Here is a 16236-nt window from a genome sequence, read left to right on the forward strand (position 1 = left end):
TCAAAAGCGTCAATGAAAGGCTTTTTTTGTATGCCCTACTTCAAGATTGGATTGCAATTGTTATAGATGGTGAATCAAAAGGATAGTTCTAAATCAATCAAGTTGGATACTTGACTGTAATTAAATCGCATTTGCATTGTTTACCGCCACGTATATTTTTCCACACCCGTGTCCTCAAAATGATGGTTTAATCCAAAATTTGTGCATAGCCTGATGGGATATGTAGTCTGTATATACTGTATTACTGTCACGGTCATTATTATAGACTTACTTAACGTCTCACAATCAAAACATCAATAATTAAAATCGGTGATGATATTTCCTTGTATGTTTATTGAAAGGCTTACAGACACAATATATTTTACACTGGGGTAGAATGGTTGATCCAGAGGAAAGCACATAACACGATGAGGCTAACATAGACCCAAAAAAGCATGAATAAAATGTACATTGCTTTTACATTTGTGATACTAAAATAAGTCGTGTTCTTTGTGCCCCAAATATATCTAAGTAATATTTTGGGATGCCTTTGGCAGGGTGTTCTCAAGGGATCGAGGAGTATGTAGGACAAATCTCTATTGCCGTGATAAGGTTTCATCAGTCCACTTGGCTGCAACTTGCTCCCATCTCAAATGAAGTGCTACATTAATAAAGACGAAAGTAGGACAGGAAGTGCTTGATTAATAATGTTAAAAGATGCTTGGACACGAGGAAGTTTACAATACAGAGCATAACAAGAATTGAGAAACCAGTTACAGTAAATGTATTTACATTTTGCAGGACATCATTTAAATGGTGGTACGTCATTTCTGTTATTCTACTTTTTTATTTTTACCCCATGCTGTGCATTTTCGTCAAACTACTCAAAGCGCCTGGATTCCAGAATGATGTTGTATAGTGAGCATATAGCGCACACTTTTTTTTCTTTTTTTTTTAGATCATGCTCTTTACAGCTTCCATACTACATTATGCTCGTCGTGTCTATTCCCTTTTACTCAACTATAAGAGTTTGGTGCTAAATATATCAAAAAGTCGTCATCTTGTGACCGTATCAAGCAATACAACATCTGTTGAAGGATGTGGTGGATGTGCTGTCTTTGTGTGACAGAGTAACCATAAATCAAGATCTATAGAGAATATAATTATCCATCCATCTATCCATTTCCAGTACTCCTATCTAGACTAGTCACCTGTCAATCTTGTGAAAATACGGTTATTTATACCCAAATCCCGTCTGTGACATATTTATTAGTTGATCATTCCCACCTACTTTATAACCCCCTACCCATCCCAGCTCTGGAGGAATGTCCAGAACATTCAGTCCCACTCTGTCCACACTCGTTGTCTCCTGCAGCCTGGACTGAGGCTTGAGACGGCGGAGACGGTGGAGGATAGGAAGGAGGAGGGATAGTAAGGCGAGGGAGAGACGGCAACGCCGGCCTGGGAGAGGTTGGAAGAGGTGGCGGCGTGGCCAAGGTTTCTGAAGAAGTGTGATGTGAGGTGCGCCCCCGAGAGGCGGCAGGCGAGGCGTGCGCGCTGCGGATGCGTAGCGGTTCAGGGGGGCAGTCGCTGATCTGCTCCAACAACGAGGGCATGTCTCCTTCAATCTTCTCCAGCACTGCCACCATTTGCTTCTCGATCTGCTCAATCACGCTGTCCATTTGCCAGTCGCTTGTCGTACTGCTGCCCACTCCGCCGTGATGTAACCCGGTCCCGTACATCCCCACACTTCTTCCACTTGCATACAAAGTGCAATATGGGCTCCCATAAGGCCCGGTCATCCCCATGCCCACGTTCCCAATGTCTCTATTGTACGGTGTGGCGTGTCGGCCCAGGCTAGCAGTGCTGCCAATTGCGTAGCAGCCGTGACCTGCTGCCGTACCTTCGCTGGCAATATTGAACTCTGCGCTATATCGGTCTGTTTTCTTGGCATCCCTGTCCCTTCTCAACATGGGACTCGCTTCACCCCTCAATTGAACACCAAGACTTACATCTGCCGCAGCTCCCGGCGCTATAGCCGGAGTAGCTGTTGCTCCCACCGAACTCTCTGCCACCGCCTCCGGCAGTTGTGTCTGACACCAGCTGCCGTCATTTCCGTCCTTCTGTGTTGCGTTAATGGAGGCAGTGGGCGGAAGGCCATGAATATTTGCGATCATCGTGCGCTTGTTGGGATCAGGGGAGGTCAGGATCCTGTCAGGATGAGGGCCTGAAATGCTGTCTGGTAGCTTGGTGTGTTCTATGGTGGTAGCAGGCGTTATTTTAGATTCTTTGTTTTCATCCAAATTGGCTGTTGTATTCTTGGTTTGACCGTCTGGCGCTTTCTTTGTGCCAAGCTGCAAGGATTGAGATGCCGTAGCTTCAAGATGCACCTTTACCGCCTCCTGTTTTTCAACTTCCTGGTTAATGTCCGGTGGCCTGTTTTCAACCGTTACCTCTAAAGGCATACCACTTGTTATCACCTCACGCTGCGTGATCCTGCTACCCTCCTCGTCACCTGCTAACTCGGACACCCCTCCTGTAACTTCCCCTGCGTCTTCATTGCGCTGCACCTCAGTTGTACTGTCAATAACTGACTCGGAGTTCTTCAGTCGCTGCATAAAGGTGGTGACACGGATTGCTTTCTGCAAGACAGAGAGGAGAAAAAAGGAGAGAATAACAAAAGTTATTCACATACAGTATGGGCCATGACTACTTTTGTCCCTGCAATGCATTAAAACTTTGGTACTACACTCTAAAAAAAGAATTGTTGACCAACTTAATTGAATTGCTTCAAGTGTTAACACGCGATTAAATTAAGTTACCGGTAATCCAAGTCAATATACTGTATTCGGATCCATAGATGATTGCAGTGGACATGACATATTTGCATGTAAACACGCATAATTTGGATGATGTCAACACTTCTGGTTGCTGATTGGATCTTAACCAACCAATCACAATCGCAAGTTGATTTGCATGATGTTCATGTTAAAAATGTTACATATAAGCTTGGTACGTTTACGACACGTTACAGCCCTATATATTATCCTGGTGTCCACTTTACCAAATAAAAACATGAGATACCCTCCCCCCCCCCAAATTTTTTCTCCACATGTTCTTAAAAAAAATAAAATGCCCAGCTGAAAAAATGCGGGTGTGAAAGGGTAAAATTTAACTCAAGTGATTAAACTTAATGGACTCATAATTAATTTAACTTAATATATTGACTTGGATTCATTTAATTCAATTGTGTGTTACTACTTGAAGCAATTTAACTCATTCACTGTCATTGACGGCTATAGACGTCAAAAATTCATTTGAACTATTTCTATTAGTTTCCCATTTTTTTCCACTTTTGTTAACAAGAGTATGAAAACCTAGAAAAAAGTGTATTGTACATTTAGAACAGATATAAAATTCGTGATTTATCTTGAAGTACCTAGTGAAGTCATGTGATTAATTACAATTAAAAAAAATAATCGCCTGATGCCCCTGATAAAAAATAAATAAAAGGAAAGATAAAAAATTAGGGGCGTCAAATGATTACATTTTTTAATTGTAATTAATCGCATGACTTCAATAGTTAACTCACAATTAATCACAAATTTCATATCCGTTCTAAATGAACAATAAAATAAAACTATGTTGTCACACTCAAAAAAATGTGAAACTAATAGAAATAGTTTAAATCAATTTTTGACGTCTATAGCCGTCAATGGCAGTGAATGAGTTAATTAAGTTGGTCAACAATGATCTTTTTAGACTTAAGTCGGTTCAACTATTCTCTTTTTAGAGTGATATAACACTGGTCAACACACATTTTGGTGCCAAGAAAATTTCAACAGTTTTAGGGTATTTTGATCTCGCTGAACCTGAAAATTACATTGTATTTTTTCCCTTCTGAATTGTCTCGTTTGTTTTTTTTACATATTCCATGTTTTTTTTTTTTAAAGTGCCAATAATACACAAGTTACGATTCTCTTTATGCTACAACTCTGATGAGGTCAATACAGTATTCTTCCTTTTTTTTGTGGCATTTTAGCCTTTAATTTTTGATGCAATATTGTGAAAGATGGCAGTGATTATCGCAAAGGGCCTTCTGAATGCAAATCATGTTACATGTGAAAATCAAACCAAAATTCAGAAAATCAGGCAATATTAGCAGTATACAAAATTCCAAAATAGGTGACGTCAAAGCACACACACTGCTTTTTAAACAACGATCAAAGTACATTTCATAAACTGTCACATCACATTAACTCATTCACTGCCATTGACGGCTATAGACGTCAAAAATTCATTTGAACTATTTCTATTAGTTTCAATTTTTTTCCCACTTTTGTTAAGAGTATGAAAACCTAGGAAAAAAATTATTGTACATATAGAACAGACATAAAATTTGTGATTAATCTTGAGTTCAAGTAATTAAGTAATTAAACAAAAAAATAAAATATTATAAAAAAAATTAGGGGCGTCAGACGATTAAATTTTTTAATTATAATTAATCGCATGACTTCAATAGTTAACTCACGATTAATCACAAATGTTATATCTGTTCTAAACGTACAATACATTTTCTAGGTTTTCATACTCTTGTTATCAAAAGTGGAAAAAATGGCAGTGAATGAGTTAATGATCAATTAATTGTCACAAATGTCGATATCTCAAAGACTGGAACCAATTCAAAGAAACAGATGTCATTTTCGGACTCAGCAGCCCAAAATTACCCAGAAACCATTAAAATATATTTTGGCACTCGGTCTGTGTAATTATTGGTATTGTGTAAAAAAAAGCGTTAACCATATATTTGGCAAAGCTCATCTGGGAACACTAAAACTAAGCGCTCTGATGTGATTCACGTGAAGTGAATTGTGTTTACTTCCAGGTGGCTTTGGTCCAATTCACCCTGGTGTGAATCAGTCTCAAGACCCCATCGTCCCATATTCCTTATTTGCTTACTTGATACATTTAATGAACCTTTCCACTACCCTGACTGTAAACAAACACAGAAGGAATTTAGGAAAATATGGGATCTTAAAAGATGTTTCAAAACCAGGGAATAAATTATCTGGAAGTCAAAAGCTACCGTGTAACACAGTAATGACGTCCATATGACGAAGCAGCTTGTAGTTTGGAAGCTTGTAGTTTAGTAGCGCAAACGCAACATTGAGGTGCAATGTGGATTTTGATACGAGGAATGACAGGGGGCCTTGTACATTGAATCATTACATCGAAATGGTCCACAGTGGTTTACAGCCACCACATCCTTTCCATTTCACACTCTCCTTATCCACACCAACATAACTACTCAAACTTTCCAACATCCCTGTTGCTGATCATTATCGTATTTGATCAACTAAAGCGATTTCATAGACAAGTGCAGATGAGGAGTAGGAAAGGAGCAGAGCCGTCCGTCCACTTTGAACTTTTGACTGTGAAAAGGAAAAGTGGGACAGTGGATTGATTTATTTTGGGACAGGCAGAGTGAAAGTGCATGGACAGAGCTCATGAGAAGACCTTCACCAGTCAAGACATGATCATCACATCTCATGGCTGACTGCCTTTTTTTCTTAATGTTTGGTTTAAAAATAGTCAATTCAAATACACATTCAGCCACAGAGAGATGCATTTTTTTTTTCTCACTGAATCATTCCAGACTGTGAATGTGCAGTTCCACCCACGCTCTGTCCTTCCATTCTCTATCATAATGATCTACAATACCTTCAACTCCTGGAAATTATATGGGGAAAGAGAAAAGAAGTTTATTTATGTTACATGTGTTTTAGGTCAAATATCCCCTTCATGTTCCCCCGCTCTCTCATTGACATTAACATTTGACATTATGATATACTATCTATGGATTTCTGTACACAGCTAAAAAAAAAAAAAATAATCAACATTTCAAGGCAACAATCTTTGATACATTTTTAAGTTGGGCAATTTTAACTAAATATTTTTAAGTTTTGCTGATAATTTGAAAATTACTGCATTTCACAAATAAGAGTTTACAGAACTGTTGTCCCACCAGCTTAAAAGCTAAACATAAAAAAATACTCGCAAATTGTTTTGAAGTAAAAAAAATTGTTGTGCTAACTTAACTTTATATTTCAGTTGTTTCAACTTGAATTACTGTTTTAGCCCCTACCCACCCAAAAATGCAAGTTGTGTTTTTTTTATTTTTTTTACAGTGTAGGGATTCACTGATACTGATATCATTATTTGCACCGATACATTACAATTTTATTCATGCCTATGATTAAAAAAAAATGCACTGAAACTTTGACACCGATATCATTTTACTAGCCTGACATATGCTTTTTGGGCAGGCAAATGTCGATACTTGTACTCTTACTTGGTTTTAAAATAAGCGGTGTCTGTGCATCCATACTATTTTCAATCAAATGAATTACTAATAATTTATACTAACGCTATTGATACCACCAGTCTTCCCTTTTCTACTACTTCTAAGAGATTGAAAGTGAGCTTGACTTCCTACCCGCCATTTGGCCTTTGCAAAGTTCTTCTGAAACTGGGCGCAGACACCATCCTTCAGGTTCTTCTCTGATGCGCCGTTTCCTGCAATCCTGACAAGAGCAGCACGCAAAATGTGACACCAAAATGTGACACAACGTTTGCATTTTTGAGACAATGCGACGATGTGAACACTACTACCATTCATGCCAAAGTGCATCTTGTGCTGTGATTCTCAGCATCTGGTCCACCTCCATGAGTCGACAGACGAGCTCCTTAGCTGAAAGAGTCAATGCAACCAAGCTCAACATGCAGTCATGTAAAGGTAGGGAGGAAATCATTTACTGTAGTTGACCAAACTGATGCAATTTCAGTCTTATGCAATTTCAGTTTTACTGTGTTGTACTATAATGTTATTTACTACCCCCCCCCCCCCCCCCCGAATGCACTGTGTTTGTGTTTGTTAATTTGTGATAATTGACTCGGGGGCATGCACAAGAATTGCACCTGTTTTAAAATTATACAATTGGCAATAATCTATTCTAATCTACTCTATTCTATTTATCCCCGAGAGTTAACATCTGTGTCCTTGGCTCCAAATTCTGAATAGCATCATACTTCATAAATCTTTTACTTTCTTTTCTGTAGTGCAAGCTACTTAAAGCAAAGAGTGAATCTCAACAAACATAACCCAAATGGTTTCACTTGTTCTATTCAGAGTCCTGACATTCATCCAGCCATTTTCTATAGTAGTAGTTGTCCATTTTGGGACCTTGCCTTGCCTGCATTAAAGTTCATTTTAGTTTCTGCTATTATTAATGTATTAATGTCAAAAGTCCGTAGAGGTTACTGATTTTATCTTTTTATAATTTATTGCAAAATTATTATTATTATTATTATTATCATTACTATTATTACTATTATTATTATTTAATGCTTAATTTAGCAAAATTGTAATAATATTGAAGCAAGTGATAAGGTCACTGTTGCGATATTAAATGTAACCTGTCTGAAGATATTTGTTGCCATCGTGTGGTGAAAGCTTGTACCTGCAGGGGAGATGTCATCCCAATATGGAGAATCAAACTCAAAATCACCAGCAACAATTCGACAGAAAATGATGCGATTATGCAGATCTGTGTTTTCCTCTTCTGTCTCATCATAAAAAGGAGGGTTACCTGATAATCTGAAACAAAAACTATTCGTCATCTGACACAGAAAAAGATACGTTGTAACGGGTCAATTTGTACAAATGATGAAGACTTACAGTATAAACATAATGACACCCACAGCCCAGCAGTCCACTGGTCGGCCATACCGATGACGAGCCACTACTTCAGGCGCTGAGGGATGGTACAGAAAAAGTGAATTTACTCCGTTAAGCATCTTATTATGTTCATCATTCTACCCAGCACATGGTTTTATTGTTCATTTTAGTTTACTTATTGGTAGGAGGGCTCTTCCCTTTTTTTTTATTGTAACATTGAGGGAAATATGAGAATTTCAAAAAGGAAAAGAAGTGTAAAGTGCAAAATTGTGTGGAATATGCAAAAAATAAATCAAATGAGTTAGGTATGTCTGCGTGATTAGACAAATTTAAATGATTATTTCTGCTAAATCATCAAATCTTACCCAAGTATTCTGGTGTGCCACAGGGTTCTGTGATGGGCCCATTCTCAAATCGAGACAGATAGAAATCTCGCAGAACTACTTTGTTGTGGTTGTTTTCAGTGTAGTACATTAGGTTTTCCAGCTAAGTGATGTGGGAGAGACACAATGTTTTCACACATTTAGAACAAAAAAAAAACACAAGGAGCATTACAACTACAACATGAAACAAAAACAATGAAAATGGAAATCTGAGTGTGTCTGAACTCTGAAATACACTACAACTGATTAGTGTTTTAGAGGTCAGCTCATTTCCCCTTTCTACTGGAATGTCAAATTATTTGGTCTTTTCGAAAGGTCTAAAAGTGTCACCCTGTCACTTTGTGCAGATATTTGCATTTTAGGAAAGCCCTAAATGGAAATGCCTTTCAAACCCTCAAAATGTTAGGACTTTAACAGGTACTATTATGACTGATATATATCTATTCATAAACGTTTTATATATATATATATATATATATATATATATATATATATATATATATATATATATATATATATATATATATATATATGAAACAATATATATATATATATATATATATGAAACAATATATATATATATATATATATATATATGTATATATATATATATATTGTTTATGAGATACAATTTTTTTTTGCATACTATTGTTGCGGCTGTGGTGCTACTCACACTGGTGTATGGGAGGTGCGAATGTTTGGTGGGGGTCGGAGGGGCCGTAGGTGCACACTGGCAGCCTCGTTTCCGTCAGCCACCACAGTGTGAATGTGCGAGTGCATGAATAATGTATCCATTCAATTGTAAAGCGTCTTTGAGTGTCTAGAAAAGTGCTATGTGAATCCGATGCATTATTATTATTATTATTATTATTATTATTATTATTATTATTATTATTATATCTAAAATGAATGGATTATTAGTTCACCACAAGATGGCGTTAGGGATCATGACATGTCCTTTTAAGGATGATGGGTTGACCGTGAAGGCCAAAGATTCTGGTGAGAAATGGCAGAAGGTGAGAGTACCTTCAGGTTCCTGTGGACAATGTTGAGAGAGTGCAAGTACGCCACAGCCTCCAGGACCTGCCTGATGACGTTGGAGGCGTCCCTTTCCGTGTAGTTGCCTTGGTCCTGAATCCAGTCAAAGACATCTCCCCCCGTGGCCCTGTTGCGTAAAACACACATGCACGAACATGAACAGAAAGCAAAGTTGCTGCTGTCAGCCACGTTGCAATGTCATAAATCGCTTTTAACGCAGTCAAAAATCCTGCGTTTGCTCCTTTTTATGCCTATTAGTACGACAATCTGCTTCCATGGAGCCCAAGGTACCACTGTGAGCAATTAAAACAACGGGGGCTTGGCTCATTACTTATCTTTGGAAAGAATATAAATGATAGGTGAGGCAGCTGCGTGTTGCCCAAAGCGGGACGAGTGCCTGCAACTACCTACAGCACGACTGCAATAACCCAATCTGTCCATCCGAGTTCTCCTAACTCAACCAAAACGCCTTCCCCGCACATCTGCAGTTATTGCGTGACAAGAAGTTGCAAACACACACTTGGCTGGCTGCACTCGGCATATCGATCCTCTTAAGGTATAGCATCGCTTCAGGGGCAATGAGTAGTGTAGACTGTGTTAGAAAGAGCAAATATTTCATCAAATCTCTTACACTCTCTCTTTTCTCTCTGTTGTGAAGGACTACATTAAAGCACACAGTAATAATATCTTGTGCTCTGCCCAGCCCCTTTAACTGATGGATTTTTGGCTGTTGTCAGCTGTAGGGATGTAACAATAATGGCAATATCGTGATGTTGCGATATAAAAATTGCCTTATCTTTGTCGTCATGTCACAATATTAAAAGAAGCACACCTGTTACAAAGGGGAGGTTGTATTCTATTTGTGTAGTTCTAGAACCCTCTAGTCAGTTTATGCGTGCAGTTTAATTTGAATTAGGAATGTTTTGGTCTGCACTGTGGTGGTTATCTCTCATACAAATCATACCAGCAAAGAAAGTTATTATATATATATATATATATATATATATATATATATATATATATAATATATTTGCAATACACATCTTTTTTTTTCATATCGCCAACCTCCCCACAATATCGTGATAATTATTGTATTGTGTGGTCATATCGTGATATTTATCATATCATATGATGTTTGGATGTTGGAGATACTATGTTTGTAAAATCTATAAAAATACTCACAGTTCCTGGATGATGTAGTATTCCTTCCGGGTCTCAAACGTATCTATGAGTTGAAGGATGTTCGGGTGGTTGACTCTGGGAAAGCATAAAATCTGATTAAGGATACCAACCTGTCCTTGATCAGAATACTGTATCGGTGTAGCAAGTAGATGTCAGTGTAGACTGCCCAACCTTTATTAAGCCAAGCAACATATTTTGCAAGTACAAATCTTAAAAAAAAGAGTAAAAACGATAAAATAAATATGATTTCATCTCTATTTATTGTTTAATTGATTTTTCTGCCCTCCAGTGGAAGAGCATTTAATTGTTCTGTCTGTCAGTGCTTCTCAAATAGTGGGGAGCGCCATGCATTGAATATTTTTTGCTGTACTAGAATAAAGTGTAATTGCACATCCACTACAGTAGGTGGCAGTGGTGCTCTCATTGTCAGAGAGTCCGCAATGAGTATTAGCTCCTGCACTTAAAACTATTTTAAAATGACACTATTTATAGAGAGTTGGGGTCAATAATCAATAATAATTCAATAATAGTTGAGAAGAACTGCTATAGTACATATTACTGCCACGTTGATACAGTAGTTACAAGAAAATGCATTACAGTATTTGGAGTGAATGCATAATAATTTTTTGAACAATTAAAGACAGTTTGCAAAGAAAAAAATACTTTTTGTTAGATTTATTAAAACAGACATTATGACTTGATTCTACATGATAAATATGATGTGTGAAAAAATAACAAATAATAAAACGACGGAAGGTGGGTTTTTTGCAGGCACACATCGCAACCTTGCTCAAAAAACGACTTCAAACCGATGACATTTTGTGATATAGCAACAGTCCATTACAAATAAGGTTCTTTTCTGGCAAATGATTGACACCTCTTGAGTCCCGCCTTTTGTCTCTGATTGGTTGTTTTTCCTCTGCGCTGTGGTTTCCTGTATATCAAATTAGAGGTACAAGATCATGGCTGATGTTGTCAGAGATCATATTTATTGCACTACAATCAAGTCACAATGACTGTTTTAACAAGACAAAACACATGACAAAAAGCATTTTTTTATTTTATTTTATTTTTTTATTGCAAACTCATGATGACACCCAATGTGCTGGGGCACAGTGGTTGGGAGTCATTGATGTAGAGCACAATTGATCTATTATTACTGGAAAAAATGAAAGTACACCATAAAGAAAATCTTAAATTCTCTCTTTCTCCTCCCTCTACTCGTCAATCATACTTCTGACTGCGTACAATTTCAGGATCATGATCTCGTTCTTGGCGGCCTTGCGGACTTTCCTGCCATCTTTCTTGAGGAATTTCTTGCAGACAAACACTTTGTTTGTTTGTCTTTCCTTAGCCAGGCACAGCTCACAGAACTCCTTCCTATGTCACAAGAACGGGACACGTGAAAAATAAAACAGCATAATTGGAGTCATGCTAATCACATTTAATTCTGTGGTATGGAGTAAAATTATTTTAACGTGACAAAAATTTGGGACATCAACTTCCAAACATTTCAGATTTGAAATAAATTGAAAAGCAGTAAGATGGGCCAAAAGATGTGGAGTTATGTACTGAACAAAAAAAAAAGCTGAAATAACTGAAAACAAATTTTATATTATAGTTTCTTCAAAACAGCCATCCATTGCTCTGGTTACTTTTTCGCATACTTTTTATATTCTTTTGTCTGGAAACTCCTTAAAGACATTTGAAAACCCCCTTTTAGGTGACTACCTTTTGAAGCTCATTGAGAGAATGCCAATAATGTGCAAAAAAGTAATCAGAGAAAAGCGTGGCTTTTTATTTATGTATTTATTTTATTATTTAGTTGTCACCATAATTTTGATGCCTCTGAGATATATAAAACATATAAAATATATATAAAATATATATAAAATATATATAAAATATATATAAAATATATATAAAATATAAAATATAATATGTATAATATATATATATATTTTTTTTTTAAACTTCTGTTATGAAAGGCAGCAGAGGAAATGGTGTTCATATAATTATTTGTTGAATATGAGGCTCATGACGTTAATTAAATATTCTAAAAAAACAAAACAAATATTCTCTTTACCATGTGATAAAGTGCACTTAAGTTTGCGCTTTGCTGTGTTATATAAAAGATCCACACAAATCTCTGAGGCCAGATGCTGACATTGCCATATGGCCGTGTGTGTGTGTGCGGGGCGCGTGTGTGGCTGCAATGTGTCAAGAAATGGTTTTCAGTAGGGCGAAAAAGGAGCCGTGATTTTTACGCCACAACCATGAGCAAAATTATACAGTTGGTTGGCTAACTTTGAGAAATGAGCAGTTCTTAATTCTGTCTTTTGCAGGCTTCATGCTACCAACTTCCCTCCTTCTGAATAAATGATTGGATTCTCAAGCCCCCCAATATTGAAGCTCCCGACACAATTCCTTTTTATGCATACTGTCTATATGAATGTGAGCGTCAATGAATTAAACATTGAGTCAAAACACATTATACAAAGATTTATGGTACTTACGCTCGGAGAACCTGGCCAATCTCATATTTGTCTGTCACATCGGATATACTGTCATAAGTCTGCCCATCTCGCAGAGCAAGGCACCCAAATGGCATGACGGCATTCACCTAACAAAAACAGAAGCACACACAAAAACAAATTATTTGGCCAGTAATTTCAACAAAATGTTTAATGACATTTTAGGAATGCAAAATCAAATTAAGTGAAGTTGGCATACTAAAAGCTTTTGCTTTTGTCAACAGAGACTATGCGTCTTCACGAAGCTTCTCTTTCCTCTGTTGGTTATTTGCGGCATCATTCACGTTCAAATGAAGCTTTATAAAGGTCAATGTGTGTTTGCGCCTGGAGCGGCTGGGGAAATGAGCAACTCTGACTGCATTTGAAAGAAAGTTGGAATTCATCTGTATATTCTTGTTTCAAGGTAATTTCCTTTAAAGCCGAAGTTAGATGACTTTTTAGTTGACTTTTCACTTATCCTGTGATATGCAGTATACAGATGGCACACACACATGCACACACAAACACACGATATGTAGTCCATTCTAAAATAAGTGTGTCCGAACATTCAGGTACGAGAAGTAGTGAATCAGCAATCAATACGGTGCACCTTCCCCCAGTCCTTCACCCACCCACATCCTAGACACTGTGTGGAAGATAACGCCGTGTCTTCTAACTGCATGCTTATGTTCTACTGCAACACTGACTCCCAACATTTACCAGATGTATAGTTAGGTCCATTAATATTGGGACATTGAGACAATTCTCTTTTTTGCCGCTAAACTGAATTGAAATGAACAAGATGTGCTCTAATTGCAGACTTTCAGCTTTAATTTGAGCATATTTACATCCAAATCAAATGTGAGAATTATAACTGTTTGAATTAGGGGTGTCATAATTAGTGCATTAGTTTTGAGTTAATTTAAAGTCCCTTTAACGCCTCTATTTTTTGTAACGGGCGATTAATGACTGCCCCTTACTTAGAAAGCCTGGGGGTATTCCAGTCGCAACACAGCAGACATGTCCATGTGAACATTTAGCAATAATAAATGTAATAATAATGCATATAATTGTGGAGACTGGGGTCAAGTTGTATTTTTCAATTTAAAAAATTTGTAGAATTTCACAAGTTACTTCATGTTAAAGATGAGATAGCTCTTAATATGAAAAGAAAAATGCACTGAGCTGTCTTACAAATGCAATTCTGCCATCTAGTGGCAGAAAAAATGACCTCAACACAAATCAATATGACACTGTTTTTACGGTACAGTACACATTTATTCCACTCTGATGATAACAAGAGTATGAAAACTTTAAATTAAATTAAATTTAGAATCATTACACATGATAAATTATCCAATATTTGTTTTTTTTGTGGACACATCATCATCAGTAGTGTTCCTTTGAATCAGTGGGTGTTTCGGCCTTTCAACACTAGACACCCTCATCAAAGGTGGCCAGCTACAGGGCGATCACGTCTAAGCTTGTGTCTTATACCCGATCATAAGAGTTACCCAATTTTAAAAGGTGGGGTTTTTAGCGAGCGGGCAGTACCGCCACTATTTTGGGCCCAAAAAATTAAATTAAATTGTACGTTTAATTGTACATTTAGAACAGATATAAAATTTGCGATTAATCGTGAGTTAGCTATTGAAGTCATGTGATTATTTACGATTACAAATTTTAATCGCCTGATACCCCTAGTTTGTATATACCTGTGCACTTTATAAAGGTCCAAAAGTAATGGACAAATTCAGTTCAGCAAGTGAAATGCATGCTCAAGGGGATTCAGTTCAGGTGACTGACTTGGCCATTGCATAACATTCCACTTCTTTGCCTTATAAAACTCTTTTATTGCATTCACAGTATGCTTGGGGTCACTGTCCATCTGCACTGTGAAGCGCCGTCCAATGAATTCTGAAGCAGAAAATATTTTCTGAAATAATACTTCAGATTCATCCTGCTGCTTTTGTCAACATCAATAACAACAAGTGAACCAGTTTCATTGGCTGCCATGCATGCCCATCTGGCCATGGACCAGCTAAGGAGCCTGTGTGGAAGGCATATACATACACAGACTGTTATATTTCCGCTACATTCACCTGATTTGTATGCGAATCCCCTCAAATTAAAGATGAAAGTCTGCTGTTAAAGGAAATCTTCTTCCTTTCATTTCAAATCCATTTGCGGTGGTCTTAAAGTGGAAGTCAACCATAAACATTTCTTGACAATAATAATGTTATATGTGACCCCACTAGTCTAAACGTGACATTCTGATTAATATTACATTTGTGGAATATGAGTTATGAAACAAAATCCACAACCAATCACAGCTCTTGGTTGTTACCTGAGCCCTGAGCAACACTGATGTCATATTCAGTCAACAGCAAGTGGCAAAATGGTCGCCCCCTGAGATGGATAAAAACGACTTGATTTTGCTGCTTAACTCATATTCCACAAATGTGATATTGATCAAAATACCATATTTAGACTAGTGGGGCTGCATAGAACAAATTATTGTCAAAAAAAATGTTGGGCGTTGACTTCCCCTTTTAGAGCAAAAAACATGACAATTGTGTCATGACTACTTGAGCTTGATTACTTAACTATTACTCTTGACCTTTCAATTGAGTGTATAGTTCTGGCCACTTTATCAGCATGTGTCTGAAAATGAATCCATAAAGCTGACCAAGTAGAAGCGATGGGATCACTTTCGAGAGAGCGTTGATGAACCGAGGTTATTAAAAACGAATAAGGCTGCAACGACTTCAGAATTGGGTTTTTGAAGATTAGCCGACAGAGGAACGGGACAAGAACAGATAACAAATGGCGAATGGTTAGAAGAGAAAACAATGGAAATCCTCAGCGGTAATGACATTTTGAGAGTCCTAATTTAGGATTATGGAACAAATATCGATGCGGTAATGTAAGCCCCACACCCCGCCCCCCCACTCTCTGTATGTACCATCACCATTGCTGATGAACAGGCGGGAGGCGCTTCAGGATAGGCGGGACTTGGGAGAATTGTGTAATCCCGCTGCTGGCCCTAATCTCTAATCTGTATCTCTAATCCAGAGCACTGGGATACACTATGGTCGTATGTGTGTCTGCATGTGCATTCATGAATGTGTCAGTTGGAGCGAAGTACAAAGGTCAAAGCATATATGTCATATGCGCTTATCAGAGTTTGACTTGGATGATGAATGTTTGCCTGCGCATGCGTGCGCATATGTGCGCTGGGGTAATTCAGAGCAGGCAGAGGGGAAATGAGCGGTGGATTGAAAATGGCCGAGTCTTGCGAGAAGATTATGTAAATACAACAACATTCCCATGACAGATTCCAGGAAGGTGAAAGTGAGGCTTGATGTGAAAAGAGTTTAATCAATGCGGTGGGAACAAACAA

General features: G+C 37.6%; 1 protein-coding gene across 1 annotated transcript in view; it reads right to left on the minus strand.

Moving 5' to 3' along the window:
• Positions 1-313: 313 nt before the first annotated feature.
• Positions 314-16236, minus strand: part of camkvl (CaM kinase-like vesicle-associated, like) — a 40582-nt gene continuing 24659 nt past the window's right edge. The window contains exons 2-11 of the mRNA XM_086069464.1: positions 12837-12943; positions 11569-11700; positions 10321-10395; positions 9127-9265; positions 8083-8203; positions 7718-7793; positions 7500-7636; positions 6652-6730; positions 6476-6563; positions 314-2621 (exon numbers count right to left, since the gene is read on the minus strand). Coding sequence (XP_085925590.1) covers positions 1272-2621; positions 6476-6563; positions 6652-6730; positions 7500-7636; positions 7718-7793; positions 8083-8203; positions 9127-9265; positions 10321-10395; positions 11569-11700; positions 12837-12931 — 2292 coding nt within the window. The 5' untranslated portion in view covers positions 12932-12943 and the 3' untranslated portion in view covers positions 314-1271. The remainder of the gene's footprint in view (positions 2622-6475; positions 6564-6651; positions 6731-7499; positions 7637-7717; positions 7794-8082; positions 8204-9126; positions 9266-10320; positions 10396-11568; positions 11701-12836; positions 12944-16236) is intronic.

The sequence above is a fragment of the Leptonotus elevatus genome, chromosome 2, assembly GCF_054856555.1.
Source record: "Leptonotus elevatus isolate MCC_2025b chromosome 2, RoL_Lele_1.0, whole genome shotgun sequence".
In the NCBI taxonomy this organism is placed as follows: domain Eukaryota; kingdom Metazoa; phylum Chordata; class Actinopteri; order Syngnathiformes; family Syngnathidae; genus Leptonotus; species Leptonotus elevatus.